This window comes from Protomyctophum bolini (assembly GCF_963924005.1).
Source record: "Protomyctophum bolini genome assembly, chromosome: 12".
In the NCBI taxonomy this organism is placed as follows: Eukaryota; Metazoa; Chordata; class Actinopteri; order Myctophiformes; family Myctophidae; genus Protomyctophum; species Protomyctophum bolini.
The window spans coordinates 18284663-18304831 of NC_137873.1; the positions used below are offsets into that span (position 1 = coordinate 18284663).

At 42.1% G+C, this 20169-nt stretch overlaps 2 protein-coding genes across 4 annotated transcripts; one reads left to right on the top strand and one right to left on the bottom strand.

The window, feature by feature from the left end:
- Positions 1–172: 172 nt before the first annotated feature.
- Positions 173–10176, bottom strand: LOC308325037 (UAP56-interacting factor-like). 2 transcript variants are annotated; one of them, XM_080777416.1, is made up of 9 exons: positions 9936–10176; positions 7408–7548; positions 6927–7081; positions 3901–4049; positions 2990–3062; positions 2391–2446; positions 1538–1642; positions 1278–1407; positions 173–997 (listed from the first exon to the last, which is right to left on the bottom strand). In XM_080777416.1, exons 1-9 carry the CDS (start codon positions 10006–10008, stop codon positions 896–898), a joined length of 984 nt encoding a protein of 327 aa, XP_080633542.1. In that variant the 5' UTR covers positions 10009–10176; the 3' UTR covers positions 173–895. The 2 variants fall into 2 exon arrangements, with proteins under 2 accessions (XP_080633542.1, XP_080633541.1); XM_080777415.1 differs by having other exon boundaries at positions 2391–2467.
- A 229-nt stretch (positions 10177–10405) lies between these two features.
- Positions 10406–19402, top strand: cpdp (CPD photolyase). Of its 2 annotated transcripts, none has more exons than XM_080779131.1 (10): positions 10406–10496; positions 11201–11466; positions 11567–11715; positions 12058–12240; positions 12620–12778; positions 14746–14950; positions 15467–15619; positions 16539–16660; positions 17014–17173; positions 18603–19402. In XM_080779131.1, the coding sequence occupies exons 2-10, from the start codon at positions 11214–11216 to the stop codon at positions 18749–18751; spliced, it is 1533 nt and encodes a 510-aa protein (XP_080635257.1). In that variant the 5' UTR covers positions 10406–10496; positions 11201–11213; the 3' UTR covers positions 18752–19402. The 2 variants fall into 2 exon arrangements, with proteins under 2 accessions (XP_080635257.1, XP_080635256.1); XM_080779130.1 differs by having other exon boundaries at positions 17479–18727.
- The last annotated feature ends 767 nt before the right edge of the window (positions 19403–20169 follow it).

The following is a 20169-nucleotide window of genomic DNA, read 5'->3' on the forward strand; positions in this document are numbered from 1 at the left end:
CATTACCCAGCCCTACTGAAATGTGACTGCTTGATATTTTAAATGTAGTCCATTTCACCACTAGATGGTGTCATTTGTTTATAAATGGAAACCTTTGAGCCACCCAGAGGATTAGTTGCTCATCCTGCAATGCAGACTTGTAATGTGTAGACGCAAAAAAAAGCAAAAGCGATTTGTGTTCTATTTCTTTATTTGAACAAACAATACAAAACAATTTACAAAATGTTTTAGGGGTGGGGTAGATAGGTGCCACTACAACAGCTCAATGGCAGCATTCTTTATGGTGTGGAAACACTTCATCACCCAAGCAGTTATTGTATCAGTCCAAAGTCACGAGCAAAAAAACAAAACATCTTTCACCCCAATATAGTTATCTCCATCACACAAGACAAATAGCTAGGAGCGTGGTATCAATATTGGTACTGTAAATCCAAAGAAAAGAACGAATTCGCCCTCCGTTAATAACCTTCACCCAGGATCTTCTCATCTTTGGGCACTTCATAACTAATTCAGTTATTGTATCAACAGTCCAAAGTCACAAGCACAAAAAAAAACATCTCTCACCCCAATATAGTTATCTCCATCACACAAGACAAATAGCTGGAAGCGTGGTATCAATATTGGTACTGTAAATCCAAAGAAAATAACGAATTCTCCCTCCGTTAATAACCTTCACCCAGGATCGGATCGGATCTTCTCGTCTTTGGGCACTTGTGCACTATTGTACTAGTCTTCTTCCCAGAGTAAAATCCCAGGCTGTCCACGCCACAGGTTAACAGTGAGACCAGTCCATTATTCCATCCATTAAACGTTGGGGTACACATTGGTGGTATAGGCCTGTGAGTGGGAGGAAAAAGGGTTCCAAGGTATAGCGTCCGTTTTCCCCCGTCGCTAGCTAACCCACGGTAACAAATCGGCTGCCTTTGCTGCTGTGCGCCGTGGCCACGCGTCGATCTTTCAGAATGCGGAAACGCTCGTTCAGGGTCATGGCCGTTTGCTGTGGGGAGAGAGGAGAAAATGTTCAGAAGAGGCCCGTCAGCAAAATCTTAGGCATACTTTAGATTTGCTTGCAGACTTTTTTTTTCTATTACCATATAAAACATACAGCAGAAGTGAGTCAACATCCTCCTTTGAGACCATTAAGAACGCACCGAGAAATCGATCCTCCGAGAGGATTAGGGGAGGCGAGCAGAGGCGAGCAATGCCAAGCATTTGAATTCTGATACTCATATCTAGCAAACATACTAAATCCAGCTGGCTTATCGCACGGCTCTCACCGGTTTGCCCACGCTGTTGATGTCAAACTCGAGAGGCACTCCTTTGGGGATTTTCTTCACTTCCGTCACTTCCGCTTTGACGGGGGCAGGGACGACAGCAGGGGGGTGCAGGAACCACGAGGTGGGAGGCCTTGAGAAACAGCAAGCACATCGTTAGATATATATAAACTTTATTACAGGCTCGTGGCCCACAAGGTAAGACAGTACATCACATATACGATATATATATATATTACCGGTAGTCCCTATTTCGAACTTACTCAGGCTGTGTTCTGGCTGTGGGGTTGTCAATTGAAATGGTCAATATTCCACTGCTGTCTGTTGATGTACGTGTTGATGGAGATGTAGATGTCTGCGTCTGCCACCTGGTGGTGAGAAGTGGAAGGTGTTTTAGGACAGACTGTCCTCTAATCCCTCTCCAACAAAATTGCAGTCACACATCTCACATCATAGCGTTGTCGTCGGGCAGAAACCTCCAAAGGTAGCAGATCCACGCTGGTAATGCGGTGCTAAGTGCAACGCAGTTTGAGCTTGTAGATCTGCTACTTTTGAATGTGAATCCTGAAAAGTGTTGGACATATGAGGTTTCCACCCGACAGGGATGATATCTAAATTGAGTGTAAAGTGGTGTTTTCTTTGGTTAGTAAATTTATTTTTCAATTTGTTTAGTTTAAATTTCTAGGAATCGTGCCATAGACATAGCGTGTTTGTTCAGTGACAGAGGTCTCCTTGTCTATCCAGCGCTTTGATAAACAGAAAATACATTTTCTGGTATACCAATTTCAAGAATCAAGAGAGGGTACCCATTTATTAGCTTCAATCTTATAGTGTTCCAATTTTGTCTGCTCATTTCTTTGTATCATGACTTGCAATTTGTTTATGCTATATGGGTTGTCTCTACTGATTACATAAAATTGCTATCCCGACCCGAAAATGCATTTTCTATTTTCTTAAAGAGCTGGAGAGACGAGGAGACTCCTGTTACTGAACACTAGTCTATAGCAATGTTTACTATCAGAATTAAAACCTGAATCCATTAAATTATAGAGTTGTCAAATTTATTTGAGCGCTAGAAAACAAAACACCCCCCTCCCCATAGCCTGGAATACTCACGGGCGAGTTCTGACTGGAGCGGCTTGTGTACTTGGCTTCTGCACCTGGGTGTGTACCTGCTGCACCTGGGTGTGTACCTGCAGCATGATGAGAATCCACAGGGGAAGAATGAACACACATCGACAGCAGGATTAATCCTATAAATATGTTAAGTTGCCTCGTCAGATACACAAGTTTGATGAAATGCAAAATGCCTTGAAGGCGAGGTTAAGTCATGGTCAGTGAACTCTCTCACACAGGTTGCATTCAAAGCATAACATTATTGTTGCTGTCAGGCGGAAACCTTGTATGTCCAAAACCTGAGTGCTGCACACAAATGTCAGTAGCATTACAAAGTTATGTGTCCCCTCTGTGTGTGTTTATCTTCTATGTACTATTTTTGGTGCTCTTTTTGTGTGACACTGTAGTACGACAAATTAGGGCGTTCATTTATAAAGGAAAGAAAAAAGAAAAAGAACAAAAACATTAAAAAGTTAAAATATGGAGATACAAGGTTTCTGCCCGACAGCAAGGGACATTATTCTCAGAATTGGTATGAGGCCCCGAGCACCAGGATGTCACAGCCAGGCAGCATCTGGTGAAGTGAAGGCATGCAGTACCTTGAGTCCCCTGTGGAAGAGAAAGGTGGCCTGCCGGGCTTCCCTCTGAGCCTGATGGACAGGTGGTAGGGGCCTGTAAAAATCAGGACATGCAGAGCGTTATAGACTAATAATCCCAGTTTGTCTATCAAAATGCGCGTGTGCAAGTGCCATATGTTGTTGTGTGCAGAATTATACAGGAGGAGATCTTGAATGAATGGTGGCCGCACACACCAATAGCCAGAGTACCAAATTTTATTCGGACAGCAGGTTTAGACAACTTCCAACGTTTCAGCGGTTAAGCCTTCATCAGGGAATGTGCAGAATTATAACCAAAGAGCTCTCTCAATAAAAAAAAAGTTAAAAGCCATCCGAAAGATATAGGCTTATAAAATAAGAAAATAAGTTAACCACATAAACCCTAGTATCCATATTCTGGGGAGATGATTCTTTTAAAAAAAAGATAGCCGATCCACAAGCTGGACGTTGCAATTCAACTCGCCGTGAGGTTGTAGATCGGCTGTTTTTTGGGCAAGCTATTTAGTGTAGAAAGGGAAAAAAGGAGCATGTGATGGGACCCCAGTCAACGAAGTGGGTTTAAGGTCACATTCTCACCAGAGAGCTTTGCTGCAATTAAAACGAATCCTGCTGCGCATTTTCAGAAAGTGCACTTCGTTTGACAGGTGTGAAGGCTCATTCGAATCCTAATGCGTATCAAAGAACCGCATTTTACTCCGAGCAAAAACGGCACCCAGACGGCACGACACATGCAATTGCTACGGATGACAGTGTGAAGGCAAACTGCAGCAAATTAAATATGGAAGAATCCCAAAATCTCCGCCCATACCGAAGTATTAGGTGAGAATGTGACCTAAGTGATTGAAGTAGAAAACATCTGCATACGCAGTTACCAGGATTATCGCACTTCTTACCGTCTCCGCAGCTGAAATGGCCTCTTGACTGATGTTGTACTCTGACTCCTCTGCAGGTCTGTCTGTCTGTAGGGCCTCCGCTGTACTTCTGGTTTTCTGTACGGAACGTTGTTGCGTTGAATGAAGGGCCTCGTCTTCAGTCCCGGTTTCTGCCGAGGACGTTTTAATTGACAACATTAGTAGGAGTCGTCAAATTTACAGATGCTTTGTGCGTGATTTACCTGCACAGTGCCCTAAGGCCCCGTTTACACTGGCAGACAAATCTAGCCTGAATCTGATCTGTGCCACATCGAGATTGAAATCCAATTGGTTTAAATGAGTCAAACATGTCACATGACTAATTTAAACAAATCAGATTCCAATCTGGATGTGGCTCAGATCTGATTCAGGCTGGATTTGGCTGCCATTGTAAATGGTTTTAAACTTTATTGAGATTGTAATCACTGATTGGTTAGTTGTCTCTCCTGCACTGCTGGTGGCATTTCCCTTGATGAGGAAGGGGCCAAGTGCAATGCAGGAGAGGGGTGTTCCTCCTTTGAGTATTTGTCATTGAGTTCATGCTTATTTATACTTTAATTGTAACACATTATTGAGAATGTTTAGGTTACTGTTTATTCAAGGTGTTGTTGATGGAAGTATTTATATTAGTGAAGTATTTGAGAAGAAATGTGCTAATTGAGTCTGTGCCCAGTGGTAGGATCCACTCCTATTTAAAGGAGGCTGCAGGGACAGGCTAGTTAGTTAGATATGGGCAATGACACAGGCAACATCCCTGAGGGAGAGCTACAGGGCCTTGTGTGATCAAGGTACAGCCTGAAGAGAGTTCTTATCCATTTGGGTTTTGTTCAGTAGTGTTTGCTCAAGTGTTTATTTTGTTTAATCATTTTTCAGTATTACCGGTATTGATATTGTCCTGTTGAACCTGTACTGGACTTTGGTGGAGGAGTTTTGGGGGAGAAATAAATACCCTGAAACGGCATTTCTGACTGTTCTTGGAGCCTTGGCCGTTCGGGCAACTTTACAGTATGTATGTTTATTTATGTATGTTCACAATCTAGAACAGGGCTTCTCAAAATGGGTGCCATGATGCAAGTCCAGGGGTGAAGCAGGATACTTTGATAATATTTGGAATTCATCAATATAACAGTTTAACCACTTAGACCCTCTATACTTAATAAAATGGACCCGAGTTAAACTGTACTTGATGCGTGCTTTTTCAGCCTACAGAATATATTATAATCCCTGGCCCAAAATAGCAGATCTGCAAGCTCACAGCGCATCACAACGTGACACGTTGTGATGTGCTTGTAGATCGGCTATTTTTGGTTCTCCCCAGAAAAGGAATGCTGTGGTTTAAGTGGCAAGTATAAAAATATTGTCAGTCTGTCCTAATGAAAACAAATATTCTCTCCAGTTTTCCTCATGACACACTGTAACATAGGGGGAAAGATTTACATTTACGTACTGTTAATATGACAAATGTGTCTTATCAATGTAATTCAGGGGGGCCATGGATGAAAACGTTATTTACAGGGGTAACCTGAGACAAATGTTTGAGAACCACTGATCTAGAAAATACCCCATGACATGGTGCAGTCCAAGCTCATTAGCTCAGCTGAGCATAAACGCTGCCAGTTGTTTTGAGACAGAGCTATGTGTGTAGAGCTAGGCACCACCATGTCCTGGGGGTTGGCGCTTCTGTCCTTTTTACATTCATGTTGGTCGAAAAAATGCACATTTTGGTTGCACCCTACCTCAAGTAACCTGACTCCGCCAGATTGCGGCAGTATTGAGTTCACAAGTTCCATGTGAACGCACCATGGGTGACCAGGCCTTCTGCTCAGTCGCCTCCGAACTGTGGAACGCTCTCCCCGCCCACCTGAGAGCCCCACAGTCGGTTGACACTTTTAAGAGAGGACTAAAAACTTTCCTTTTTAATGGTGTGTTGTTTCTTCTGCTTTTATTTAATTTGCTGTAGCACTTTGAGATTCCAACGAATGTAAAGTGCGTTATAAATAAAATCCATTATTATTATTAAATTCCCTCCTCAATCTGGTCTCTCTCAAGCAGAAACGATGAACCCAAACCAGCGGGGGGGAAAATCTGAGTTATAGTCTTGTTAGGTTGTGTTTACATGTGCGCTGTGGCACAGCTTCAAAGCGTCAGTCGTTCGTGTGGAAAGCCTCCTGACGTGAGGTTAATTAGTACCCTAACGGGCGATTGGTTCCGAGATTTTTTCTTCTTCAAATGACAGACCTAAACCGGGACTCCAGGAGGCACAGGTGAAATTGTTTCCGAGATCCGGGTGGAGCCGTCATAAAAAAGAAAAAGAAAGAAAATATGCACCATGACACTAATTATTGGCCCCATGAGGGGAAAATAGCCAGCAAACAACCTCACAACATTAAAGTTTAAGTCATGAGCTTGTCGGCTGTAACGATCCTTAACAATTGATGACATATGCATGCATGTGCATGCATGCTTTTTTGTTAAAAACAATCAATCAATCTAAATGTGAATATTAATTGATTTGAAAGTCAATATTCTGCATATCTGCAATAGGAGTTTATTTAATGTCCCTGTGTTTTAATTTGTTTAAAAAAAGGTTATCTAAAAAGTGTTTATGACATTTTGTTTATTCATATTTGGACTACTAGCCTTTCGGTGGATGTATGCAAATTAAGCCCATCATAAATTACTAAAGTAAATGTGATGTTTAACTCATGGCGTTTGTTTGGAACATCATTTGTAGCGGTAGAGCTCTGCTTACACATTGGAATAATGCCCATTTTGGGCGGGAACCCCTTTTGGTGTTAGCACTATGTTATGCTTTAGCTATTGAAAAATAGCAGATCTACAAGCTCATAGCACACCACTGAGTGGCGCGCTACGAGCTTGTAGGTCTGCTATTTTTGAAATATCGAAGAACGACATAGCTTTTTCAGAAAACTGTCATTTTCAAACAGACTTTTTTTAATCTGATCTCAGGTCAGAATGGGTTAGAGCATTCTGATGTACTGTAGTACCTGATATACAGCTACTTTGTTGAGTGGGCTGATGCCTTTTTGGAGCGCAGCAGTTCTCCTGGCTGCCAGGCCTGTGATGACCCCCTGCCCACGTCTCCTGCCCACCGGAGGAGGACCTCTTCTGGCTCGTAGACCCAACCTCGTTACCACTCCACCTGGAAAACACCATCTTAAGCTTTAGTCTTGTTCTGACCGCAAACAAGACGAGGAGGTGTCTTGAAACGGGTCAGAGGAGGAAAGTCCATCATTGCTTGCAGAGTAATACACAGACTCGAACTCCTACATTATGGGAGGGACAGAATTAACAAAGATACGTATTACATTTTATGTAAATCTTAACAGAAGATAAAAACCAAAGAATAGCCAGGTGAGGTACGACAACAGAAGACGCAAGCAGATGTCCAGGTTATGAAAGGATGACGCTACGCTTCTGTATTGTATATTCTACGTGTAACCAATTATATTCATTAAATAAAAATACCTCTTTGGACTGGTCCTCCAGACCTTGGTGTGAAACCCTTTCCCTGGGCAAAACGTCCCTTCTTCATAACCGGCCGTCGGTTCCCGGCGGGCTGTCTCCCCTTTGACTGTTGCTCTCTTCTGTTCAAACGAATGATGTCATCTGATGAAGTAGAGCACAACATTAAGACATTGAAACAAACACGGGTGATAGAATGCTTCAGCAAGATCTATTTACTATGGCTAGTAAAGGAATAGACCACCCACTTCAGTCATTGTATGTATCTCTATCCATCTTCATGCAAGTGGAACATGGATAAAGTTACAGTTCGTTTGACCATTGTAGCTTAAATGGAAAAATGACACAATGGTGCCAACTGCTAAGAGAACCTGGCTATCAATGTCGACAACACAAAAGAGACGATCATAGACTACAGGAAGCCAGCAGAACCCCCGAGTCTGCATAGAAGGCGCTGCAGTAGAGACTCGGTGAGTTCAACTGAACCACAAAGTTCTGCGGTCCTTCTCCAGAGGCACTACTGAGAGTGTCGTGACTAGCTGCTTCACTGCTTGCTTGGTATAGGAACTGTACTGACTGTCTGACTGACCTCAATCATAAGGCAGTACCATTGGTCATGCGGACAGTGGAATGCATCAACGGATGCAACCTTCCCTCCATCCATGACCTATATGAAAGCTGTGTCAGCAAAGCTCACAGAATCATTAAAGTTCGCACCCACCCCAGCCATGAACAGTTTCAGATTTTGTCTCATGCGGTTAATGCAGTGGCAGTACACAAGCTTCTTCGCCAGGATAGTCAGAAACCAAAACGACCTAACCAGATAAGCCTAATAAATGCTAATGCCTACCCACCAGCCCCCTTCTCTAAATAATCAATGGTCACCAACAGCTTTGCTATTCACTAAGCATTATGCAAAAGGACAAGCTTTCGACATGCTGACAAAATGTCTGCGGTTAGGAGTAGAATCACTGTCTCTTTTTGCTGCTTCTACGTGCTGACTGCTTCTATGTTTGTTTTATTTTTATTCTTTTTACAAGTAGAAACAGAATCCCTGTTTCATACATGTCTTCATACCCGTTTTCCATAATTCCACTCACTTCTTTTGTGCAAACTTGTGATTTGATAATGAAGTTAAACTAGAGATGAAAAAAAGTATAATCATTACAACCAGTGCAGATAATCTCAATCGCTTGGGTTATGATTCACTGTGTGCATGTTTGGAACTGTGGAAGGACTGATCGCCGTTGTCTTCTTCGGTTGTGTTGATTCACTGTGTGCATGTTTGGAACTGTGAAGGACTGATTCACTGTGTGCATGTTTGGAACTGTGAAGGACTGATCGCTGTGTTGTCTTCAGTTGTGTTGAATCAGTTTTCCTAACAATACATTTTTCTTAAAATGTTTAACACAGGGAGTGTTTTAATTAAATGTAGGACAAAGAAGAAAATGGTCTATCCACTGTCATGAGGACGAGTAACGGTAGTACTAACGGGTCATTCATTCACCTATGGTGTTGTGAATGTTCAAATACTCATAATGGTCAATACAAAACATTATGATACATACATTGACATTCAGAAGAAGGTAGGATGTCCGCACACCGTCTGTTATGCTCCCAATAAGTTTATTAAGGATGACACCAGACAGTGTGTGGACATCCCACCTTCTTTAAGTACCGGTATATATTTTTGTTCAGCACCCGTCAACACTTTTTCTGAGATTTTGGATTTTATTGCAGCATACATTAACATTCCTATACACTTTATGCACAATCTGCAGCTATATGATGTCCTTTATTGGACAAGAAAGAGCCAGAAGAACTCTGTCACATGCTTTTTATACATATTTATTTGTCATTTAATGTTTTACTCTTACTTTCAATGTTAGTCTTCATGTTAAATGTGACTGCAATTTGTGGGAAGCTTGTGTGTTTGTGGGAAGATACCTGTTGTACACTTGTGATGTGATAAACTGAAGTTGAGTATGTTGCAACAGCAGCAATATAGTAGTAGTAGAAGTAGTATTATATTAAGCACTTGAACCCCAGCATCCATATTCTGGGGGAAACATTAGCCCAAAATAACAGATCTACAAGCTCACACACAGCACAATCTATTTTTGGCAAAGACATTAATTGTAGAGTAGACTGTAGAGGGGAAACGTCCAAGTACAGCTGCAACCCAGGACAGGTCAGTTACTAACAACTGCAGGGTTTAATTGGATAACGACTAGGTAGTAGCAGTAGTAGTTGTAGTATCCATTAGTGGTAGGCCTACTATAGTAGTTTTAGTAAAGTTAGTAGTAACATAATGTAGTAGCAGCAACAGTATTGGTATTTTGTAGTGACGTAGTAGTAGTATTTAGTTTGAGACATATTTATACATGGTTGCATGCAGTGAATAACAGATCTACAAGCTCACCACTCGTCACGATTGTGACGCGTGGTAAGCTTGTAGATCTTCTATTTACTGAGCAGTTAGTAGTATAGCTGGTGGTTGTTGGTCCGTCTCTAGGCCTTCTAGTTCTTACCTAAAGACATGTCGACCTTATCCGGAACCACTGGCGTCCTCCTCTGGCCGGCTGGGAATCCCTTTTTACTCATACCTTAAAATAAAAACATCAACTAATAAAACACAAATAAAGAAGGGATATGGAGATGTGCTGGTATAAGCTACTGTACACTGAACTAGCAGCACACAGACACACACACAGACACACACACAGCCTATTTACTGTTCTGTGTTCTGTTAGCAATAGCAATAGCACTGAACCAACCCTCCTCCCCCTCATTGACACTGGACGTAAACAACGTAGTGAGTCGCGCGCCGCTCAGCGCGATGCATTCTGGGAAGTGGAGTTCGAAAGGACCAAAACAACAATGTTACTTAACGCTCACGTGTAGTGCACCGCTCAGTGCCTGCCGAGTCCCGACACGACATACAAGGGATATCACACACTAGCCCTGAAACATCTATAATAATTAGAGAATCAAGCTTATAACCATTCGGTAGCTTTGCTTTCCTTTCTTGTTCATGCGGTCCCTTCTACCATAATACCATTCATTGCACGTTATTTATTGCATTTCAGAAGGTAAGTAACGCATGCTGATGCTATTATATAATATCTACACATGTAGGCATGCCGCTGCGTTTGGTTTGTGTCATTTATGTGTAACTCAGAATCTGCTGGGTTGGTGTTAGATTCGATACACCACCAAGATACCCCTGTCTAAAATAAATACTTCCTTAATGTAAACGAAGTCCACACCCACAACACCAGAGGGAGTGCAACAAACCATGTACAACCCAGATTCGGCACAAACAAGGGACTAAATTATTTTCGCTCCTATGCCACTAAAATGTGGAACGCCCTACCAACAGTCATTAAGACATGTGAATCCCTTGACTCTTTCAAAAGCGCTCTCAAAGGGCACCTACGGACGGCTGCAATTCGAAACTGGCCCCCGTAAAATCTGAATCCCCCCCTCCACCCTTTCCCCTCACTGTATATGTTTCTTTTCCCTTTTTGCTTCCTTTATGATGAATTCCTGTTCTCTTTAACTATATAGAAGTGTCTATTTGTACGTCTCTAAATGTTTTGATGAATTGAACAAGGTGGACCCTGTTGTAAACAAGTGTAATGCTTTATGTTATGGTGTCCACTCACAGTTAACAGTTTTTTTATTGAGTTGTGCTTGAAATGTATTGTAATTCTGCAAACTATTAAATACTTCAATCAATCAATCAATCAAACCACCACTCTGCCCTGTGCCTTGGCTTGACCAACCTGTTCAGCAGTCAAACCATCATGTCAGGAAAACGCAAGGCAGCAACGGCGACGAAAGATCCCAGTGGCAAGAAGCAGAAGTTTCCTCCTATGACCCAGGGGAAGAGAGAGAAACCAGAGGGCTGGCTGCAGGAGCAAGTGGCAGAGGACAGGACAGCGAAAAATGAAATGAAGTTCAACAAAAAGCGTCTTCGTTTCATATCGGAAACCCAAGAGATTAAGCAGGGTTCAGAGGGTGTTCTGTACTGGATGTCAAGAGACCACAGAGTTGAAGGTAATCGCAGCTTTACTACAGATCAGGTTCTGACATCTGTGGTACATTATAAATTATTTAGCAAAGTTCTGTCTCTCTGCATTCTTGTGTGCCGTTGTAGATAACTGGGCATTGATCCATGCCCAGAGGCTTGCCGTGACAGAGAAACTACCTCTGCACATAGCCGTCTGCCTGGTTGTCCCAAAGTCAGAGCTGTCCACCGCACGGCACTACACCTTCTTGCTGAAGGGGCTGGAGGAAGTTGCCAAGGTAGGTAGAGACGTTTTGAGGGGTTTTAGTCGCCCACCACCACTGTAGGGGCCTATGTGGGTTCACTTACTGTCAGGGGTTCTATAGATTCTGTGCATGACTGTACTGTAGTTCCCTTTTCCAGAAGGTGGCGTTTCGTGCTCCGGGTCAGATAGCTTCATAGCTTCATTTAACTGGCACAGCAGCCGATTACGATTAGATAGATAGATAGATAGATAGATAGAATGTAATCAGACCGTTTGCAAGCGGCCACACATCACTTCCACCTAGCCTAAAAATATACAAAAATCTTGAGAACCACTGGTCTATTGGCGTTTAACTTCATGTCTTCCAATCTCACAGGACTGCGAAACCCTAAACATCCAGTTCCATCTCCTCCATGGTTCCCCGGGTGAGGTGCTGCTGGGGTTTGTGTGTGACCGTGGACTGGGCGCTGTGGTCACGGACTTCTGCCCTCTCAGGGAGCGCCTGCAGTGGCTGGAGGATGTCAAGAAAGCCCTTCCCAATGACATCCCACTTATACAGGTAAACACATTCCCAACGACATCCCACTTATACAGGTAAAACATGGTTATTATATAGTTGACTAAAACTAATGAAATAACGAAAACTGGAATTGAATAGATAACAAACTGAAACTGTATCATTAAATGTTTCTATGAATTTAGTATAAAAGGACCCCGATGGAATAAAAAAAAGCTTTTTGAATCTCTCCCTGATAAATATCCCATATTAAAATAAAATTAAATCTAACTTATTCAAACTAAAACGAAGCCTTTTCACAAAATAATAATGGAACTAGCAGAGCTGTTTTAAAAACTACAACTGAACTGGGAAAAAAGGGGGGAAAAAGAAAGAAATTCAATCTAATCAGATGTTTTTTGTTTGTTTTCTTCATTCACAGGTCGACACCCACAATGTAGTGCCATGCTGGGTGGCATCCAATAAGCTGGAGTATGCTGCCAGAACCATCAGAGGAAAGATCACCAAGCTTCTGCCCGAGTTCCTGACCGACTTCCCTCTGGTGGACCAACACCCCTACACAGCCACCAGGACTGCCAAGGTCAGTGCAGCGCCACCACTCAGAAATTAGAACTTTAGTAGTTCATCAAGCCATTAAAGCGGGACGCGTACTCCAGTTTTTAGGTGATAACCTAACCACTGCAACCACCGCAGTGGTTTTACCCCCAGATTGCTGTCCTCCTTGGAGCACTGCATACAATAAGAATATCGTTGTTGTTGGCCAGAAACCTTGTATCTCCATATTTCAACTTTCTATGTTTTGTTTTCGTGAATTAATGCCATACTTCATACTTCCACAAAAATTGTGACAAAAAGCAGATCTGCAAGCTCACAATGTGTCGCAACGCACGGCACTGGGAGCTTGTAGATCTGATTATTTTCACAAATTTGAAATGGTTTTAAAATTAAATAATTTAAAAAAGAACAGTTTTCCACCCAACAGCAGTGATATTTGTATGCATCACTACGGTATACACATAAGGTATCTACATTTTTTCCCAGCTTAGAAGTGGTTAAGTTGCACGATACACATACAAAACAGAGCCCCCCTTGGAATAGCCATTTACAGCCATTTATAGTGCTGTCCACTGCTCACACAAATTAAGCCTTTGCAGTAGCCATTAATCAGTGCGGTCTCAAGCTGCTATGTGGGATGTATTGCACGAGGAACCTAAAACAACGCAACCACTAGAAATAATGTTCCCATTTATTGCTGCCTCGGGCTTGTCAGCTCGTACTGTGCTGAGCTCTCACCGGCCTGGTGCTGCTGAAGGTAAAAAAAGAAAAGAAAAACCCAAATCTGTTCTTTCTTTTCAGAGAGCCACGCAGTGTCTTTCTTCAGGGTTGAGAAAAGAATTACATGATATGGAGATGCTTCCATTTACTCCCCTGGAGTGCAGTGATTTTATCGTAACTGACTTGCTCATCCCATTGGCCATTTACACCACGGCTAACTTGCAGAGTGTCCATAGTTACAGCAAATGTTAACGAAGTGGCCGTAGCTGAGTGGGTAGGAAGGTGGTCTGCTAATGAGAAGGTGTTTAAGGGTCCCATGAGCAAGGGGCTCCTTGGGTGCCTGCCATATTAATGGCACTTCTCTACCCACTGCTAATTGTTTAGGCTAGGTAAATGCTGAGGGGAATGTGGAAAGGGAGGAGTAGGGCGGAGGCACTATGTCCTCCCAGTGCATGGAGGCTCCTCCCTTGCAGATGAGCCAGTAAGGTACTGGCACTGGCAACACAGAACGTGTGGGGAGGTTCTAATTGCCATAAAGAAGACTACATTTTATGAATAAATACCGGTACCTAAAAATAATTAGCTAATCATAGGGCAGGGCCCAAACCGGGCACCTAGGCTGGTAATCCGGCCTGACAGCGTGTGGTGGGTTCGACTCCCAATCCCGACGACCCTTTGCTGCGTGTCACCCCCCCCCCCTTTATCTTTAAAACAAGAATATAATGCTGAGAACAATCTTCATACAATTTAGACAATGGAAAATTAGTGAATTGCATAATGAGCACTTTCTACTTTCGGTACTTTAAGTGTATATATTTTTATATCTATGCTTTCGTACAGAACAGAGTATTTCTTAAATTGCATTATTGATACTTTTACTGAAGTAAAGAAATGGGAATGCCGTCTCTGCCTAACACAGTGTTCGTTTTGTCGAATAATACTATGAGATTTCTTTTTCCGTCGACTACCTTTTTTCACTGACGAAAACTAAATGGAAACAAAATAAACTAAGCTAGGGTGACTAAAACTATTTCGTTAACAAATACAAACTAGACTTGTAGATCGGCTAAAATCAGCCATTATGACGGCATCAAGGCCCACCGAAATACATTTTAGTCGACTAAATGAACTGTAGATTTAGTCGACTAACACTAAAACATTCCAGGTGACTAAAATGTGACTAAAACCAACTGAAAACTATTCAAGACACTATGGCTAAAACTAAAATAATAATGTGCTGTTAAAATCAACACTGCTCACACACCACTCCAGCCAACGGACTGGGCCCAGACCCTGGCCTCAGCCTCGCTGCAGTTTGATGGAGTGGTGGGGGAGGTGGCATGGGCCACGGCAGGCAGTGCGGCGGGCATGGCCACGCTGGAGTCTTTCATCGACGTGCGCCTCAAGTACTTCGCCACCCACCGCAATGATCCCAACTCTGAAGCCCTCAGCCAGCTCTCCCCGTGGCTACGCTTTGGTAAGTGTGGTGCTGGGACAGGGGGGAGAGGAGGAGGGGGGAGGGAGGGGAGGGGAGGGGGGTAGAGGTGGGTAGTGTATGTTATTTGAGCTCGGTTCTTAAACAGGAGACATCTCTAGGCCGCAGTAGTTCTCAATGTTTTTCAAGTCAAGGACCCCCCCAGCAAATTGCTGGGGGGCCCTGGACCCCCTTTTAACGGCTTCCTAAACGACACACTGTATAGCACTGATCTCTGTTTAGATCTATTTTGGGCTTTTTCAATATACCATCGTCTCCTCTGTCGACCCTATTGAAATCCAGACCGCTAAAACAGTCACATTTTATAACAAGCTAGCTCATCGCAATATTTTGCAGTATATTATTCCAATTGATATTATTCCATATATTCCAAAAATGGAATATGTGTTTTGTTTAGACTCATGGACAGTCTGTCCTCATCATGTACTCTCTTGTCTCTCTTCTAAGGTCCTTCTTCCTTGCTCTTAATTTGTCCCCTGCCCACCCTCATCCCTGCAGGACACTTATCAGCCCAGCGTGTGGCGCTGCAGGTGCAGCGTTGTGGGAAGAACGCCAGCCAGTCCGTCTCCTCCTTCATCGAGGAGCTGGTGGTGCGCAGGGAGCTGACCGACAACTTCTGCTTCTACAACGACAAATATGACAGCGTTGAAGGTCAGCTCAGATGTGTCAATTCTACAAGATGTCTTCTAAATCCTAACAGTTTTCTGAAATTCCTATATTACTATGGCAGCGGTGCTCAAACTCTTTCATGTCAAGTTCTCCCAAAATCATGTGTATTTGGCTCCGACCCCATCTCTAAATATTTTTGTGCCATAGACCACCAGAAGCAAAGTTTGTGTGACACAGTGTAAATAGCACACAAAAGCTAGCCACTGCGTAGATATTGGTCTAGAACTTCGGTGTGGAAGATTTATTTCCAAGGGGCGATTACAAACAGATTCCAGCGTCACAGCAAAACAGTCTCACTTGAATAGTGGACTCTGATTGGTCAACCACAACTCTGGTTGTCAGACCAATCTCCACAGGTTTTTTTTCCTGTGGCAGATTCATCTGGTTTCAGGCTACATAAAAGCAAGAGTCTCCAAAAGTAGTTTAAAGTGAAATTCCTGTTTAAATCCTATGTACTTTTTTGACCCCAGCCCCTTACACCCAAAGCCATGCCAAAAAAGCCAATCTACAAACTCAAAACGTGTTTGTGTTGTAATGTCTGCATTGTTAGCTTGTAGATCTGCTATTTTCATGGAATCTTCACCCCCAGAATAGGGTGTGGTTTATGTGTTATAGCTAATATGTAAAGGTGTCTTTTATTCCAAAACATATTGAAATTTTGGATATTCACTGCCGTTTGACGATCATTGCCTATTCTTCCTGTAATTCTTTGCTTTCGTTTAAATTCCTTTTTTTTTAAACGGTGTTAAGTCTTTTCCCCACGACATCCCTTGGGTGAGGATTTAGACTAAGCCATTTGTTTTTTGTTCCCGCTTGGGGGATATACGAGTGATGCTTTTGCATGTGAGGACGAATTTGTTTTGTTTTTGTATTTTAAATCCTGTTTCCATGGTGTAAACAGGTGCTAATGAGTGGGCACAGAAGACCTTGAAAGATCATAGCAAAGACTCAAGGCAGTATGTCTACAACCGTGAGCAGCTGGAGAAAGCCAAGACCCACGACAAGCTCTGGAATGCAGCCCAGGTACAGTATTTCTCCAAACTAAAATCCAAATCACTTCCTATAGTATCCCTGTTATTATGAACAGTCTGGGTGTTTGTTTTCTTCTTGTACAAATTAGAGTTAACCACATTAAAGCTGCACTATGTTTATTAAATCTAAATTGTTAAATAAAAAAAGATTAAAAAATAAATAAAAATAGTAGATCTACACATCGCAATGCAACATGTTGTGACTGTGAGCTTGTAGATCTGCTGTGTTAGGTACTATATGTAGGGCTCAAGTTGTTACAGTAATTTTGGCGTTTGCAGTATGCCCGTTTAGACGATATTAATATTATCATGTTTTCTTATGGCTCTGTATTGTTTCACCATTAGTACCAGATGGTCACTGAAGGGAAGATGCATGGTTTCCTGCGGATGTACTGGGCCAAGAAGATTCTAGAGTGGACCTCCTCACCAGAGGAGGCGCTCTCCAACGCCCTCTATCTCAATGACCGCTATTCGCTGGATGGACAGGACCCAAACGGTTTTGTCGGTAAGTTTGAGGTTAAAATGTTCTCAGAGATTGTGGATTAGTTGTCTGGCTACGTGAGACTATTCCCAACTCACTCCCCTGCTCCAGGTTGGACATAGAGAGAGGTCTTTGGGAAGGTCCACTACAATGTAGCGGATCTTACCAAAGACCTCTCTCTATCCTCCTGGTACTAAAACTTGGTCCGTTTCTGATGGGGGTCTGTGGCCAAATACATATCAGTTTGGGGGAGCCACTGTACTATAACATTCTTTCCTGAAGAAGTTCCTCAAACGCATGTCCTTCCAAACTCACGTCCCCTGTTCCAGGTTGCATGTGGTCTATCTGTGGAATTCATGACCAGGGCTGGGCAGAGAGAACCGTCTTTGGAAAGATCCGCTACATGAATTACAACGGCTGCCTCCGCAAGTTTGACGTGGCCCGCTTTGAGAGGAAGTTCTGCCCAAAAGACCTTTGAGTCTTGGTGATGAAGAAAACGCCCTGAGAGTTTTTAACTTAACGTTTACATACTGTATGTAATGTAACCTACCTCAAGAATAACCTTTCCTACAAACTTAATTGTTTTTGTTTGGCTATGTTGTTGGGCAGAAACCACATGAATGTCCACATTCTAACTTGTTTTTATAATGCCCTACTTGAAACTTGATCATACTACAGCATTGCACAAAAGTATAAAAAATTGTAGATCCACAAGCTTGAAACATTTTGAGCTTCTTGATCTGCTACTATTTCTATTTTTGGATTTGAATCCTGAAATGTAACAGTTTTGGACATATGAGGTTTCCACTTTCCACCTGACACAGATGATACTGTATATAACCTACCTCAAGAAGTTTAGATTAGAAGAACGTTTCTACAGACTTCGTTGTTTTTGTTCTGATAGTTTCCAACTTTAACGTTAATATAACCGAATCTCAAGAAGATTAGATTTTTTGTTCTGCTAGTTTGCATCTAAAACATTCTTTATATAATTATGGTTCATGGAGTAGGGCTGGTGTGTTGGTTGCCCAGCCCTATTTATCATCATATTAATTAGCAAATTACATTTTTTTTTTAATTAATATTATTTTATTATAACGTTCTTTCCAGAAGAAGTTCCTCAAATGCTTGTCCTTCCGCACTTCCCGGAACTTATCAGAAATGGAAATACTCGTATAGCATTCAGAGATTGTGGATTAGTTGTCTGGTTACGTGAGACTATTCCCAACTCATTCATGGACATAGAGATATTAGAGAGAGATCTTTGGGAAGTTCCGCTACAATGTAACAGATCTTACCAAAGACCTCTCTCTGTCTACCTGGGGGCACCTGGTACAAAACCTTGGTCCGTTTCAAATACATATCAGTTTGGGGGAGCCACTGTACTATAACATTATTTCCCGAAGAAGTTCCTCAAACGCATGTCCTTCCAAACTCACGTCCCCTGCTCCAGGTTGCATGTGGTCTATCTGTGGAATTCATGACCGGGCCTGGGCAGAAAGAACCGTCCTGGGAAAGATCCGCTACATGAATTACAACGGCTGCCTCCGCAAGTTTGACGTGGCCCGCTTTGAGAGGAAGTACTGCCCCAAAGACCTTTGAGTCTTGGTGATGAAGAAAACGCCCTGAGAGTTTGTATTGTAACGTTTACATACTGTATGTAATGTAACCTACCTCAAGAAGAAACTTTCCTACAAACTTAATTGTTTTTGTTTGGCTAGTTTGCAACTTTAACATATCGCTGTTGTTGGGCAGAAACCACATGGATGTCCACATTCTAACTTGTTGTTTCTTTGTACATTAATGCCCTATAGGGCATTAATTTACTTGAAACTTGATCATACTACAGCATCACACAAAAGTATCAAAAATTGTAGATCCACAAGCTTGAAACATTTTGAGCTTGTTGATCTGCTACTATTTCTAGTAGCAGTAACCAAAACAGTAACAGTTTTGGACATGAGGTTTCCACCTGACACAGATGATACTGCATATAACCTACCTCAAGAAATTTAGATTAGAAGAACGTTTCTACAGACTTCGTTGTTTTTGTTCTGATAGTTTCTAACTTTAACGTTAATATAACCGAATCCCAAGAAGATTTGATTTTGTTCTGCAGACTTCATAGTTTTTTTGTTCCGCTAGTTTGCATCTAAAACTATGTATAAAATGGTTCATGGCTGGTGTGTTGGTCCAGCTGATAGAAATGCCTTTTCTGTTCTTTATTTTATTACTGTAATATAACCTTTTTTTTTTAACACAGCACAATATATTATGTATCTCATCTCATGTCATACTATGTTGTTTTTGAAGTTTTCTGCTGTAAAAAAAAGTAATAAAAAGGTTATTTTCACTTTGATGCTTCATTTCCAATAGAATTTCGGCATGTAAATTTAAGTGCGTGCCACAACGATAAATTGATATTTCAATGACAATTGAAATGGCATTCAAAACAGTATGAAATCCCTCTCTCTCTCTCTCTCTTTCTCTCGGTCGTTCATACAGAACCAAGGCCCGTCCTGGGATTTTTTTTGTTGTTGCCTTTTGCCCGTTGAGAATTCTACCACTGAGTTCTGTATGAACTGCAGCTCGAGCGTGACAAACAGTGCATGTGTGAGTAACAGGACACTATTAATAGACGGTTTGTGAGGAAAAAAAACAAGTTTGGGGCTACTAAAATACCTGCATTAGAATGAAGACAACTAGATCCATTCTAACTGCATTTTACAGAGGGCATCTATGAAACAATTCAAGGCCAACATGTATGTTGGGACAGGATTATAGGCTGATGTGTTTTGGTCTGGATTTCTCATTTAAGTCCAGTGGTCAAAATCTTCAAAGATTACAATGTGTTGGAGGAGCTAGCGCCCCTGTGTGAAATGAGCGTTTAATCATGATGAACATGTATGAGGATGAATTAATCAAGTGACATCAAAAAGTGTATTAGTGTAAAAAAGTCCATTGACTTGGCTGCCACTATGTCAGCGTTCCCCATTAAGTTGGGGGCCGAGTCCGCAGGG

What these genes read in the sequence shown, in the direction of transcription:
- LOC308325037 (XM_080777415.1), bottom strand. Translation starts at nt 10,008, where the DNA reads ATGAGTAAAAAGGGATTCCCAGCCGGCCAGAGGAGGACGCCAGTGGTT. An exon ending in GCTCCAGTCAGAACTCGCCC is followed by an intron (nt 1,643 to 2,390) that starts GTGAGTATTCCA and finishes TCTCACCACCAG; the next exon opens with GTGGCAGACGCAGACATCTA. An exon ending in TCAACAGCGTGGGCAAACCG is followed by an intron (nt 998 to 1,277) that starts GTGAGAGCCGTG and finishes CTCTCCCCACAG; the next exon opens with CAAACGGCCATGACCCTGAA.
- cpdp (XM_080779131.1), top strand. Translation starts at nt 11,214, where the DNA reads ATGTCAGGAAAACGCAAGGCAGCAACGGCGACGAAAGATCCCAGTGGC. An exon ending in CAGCCACCAGGACTGCCAAG is followed by an intron (nt 12,779 to 14,745) that starts GTCAGTGCAGCG and finishes ACACCACTCCAG; the next exon opens with CCAACGGACTGGGCCCAGAC. An exon ending in CTCCCCGTGGCTACGCTTTG is followed by an intron (nt 14,951 to 15,466) that starts GTAAGTGTGGTG and finishes TCATCCCTGCAG; the next exon opens with GACACTTATCAGCCCAGCGT.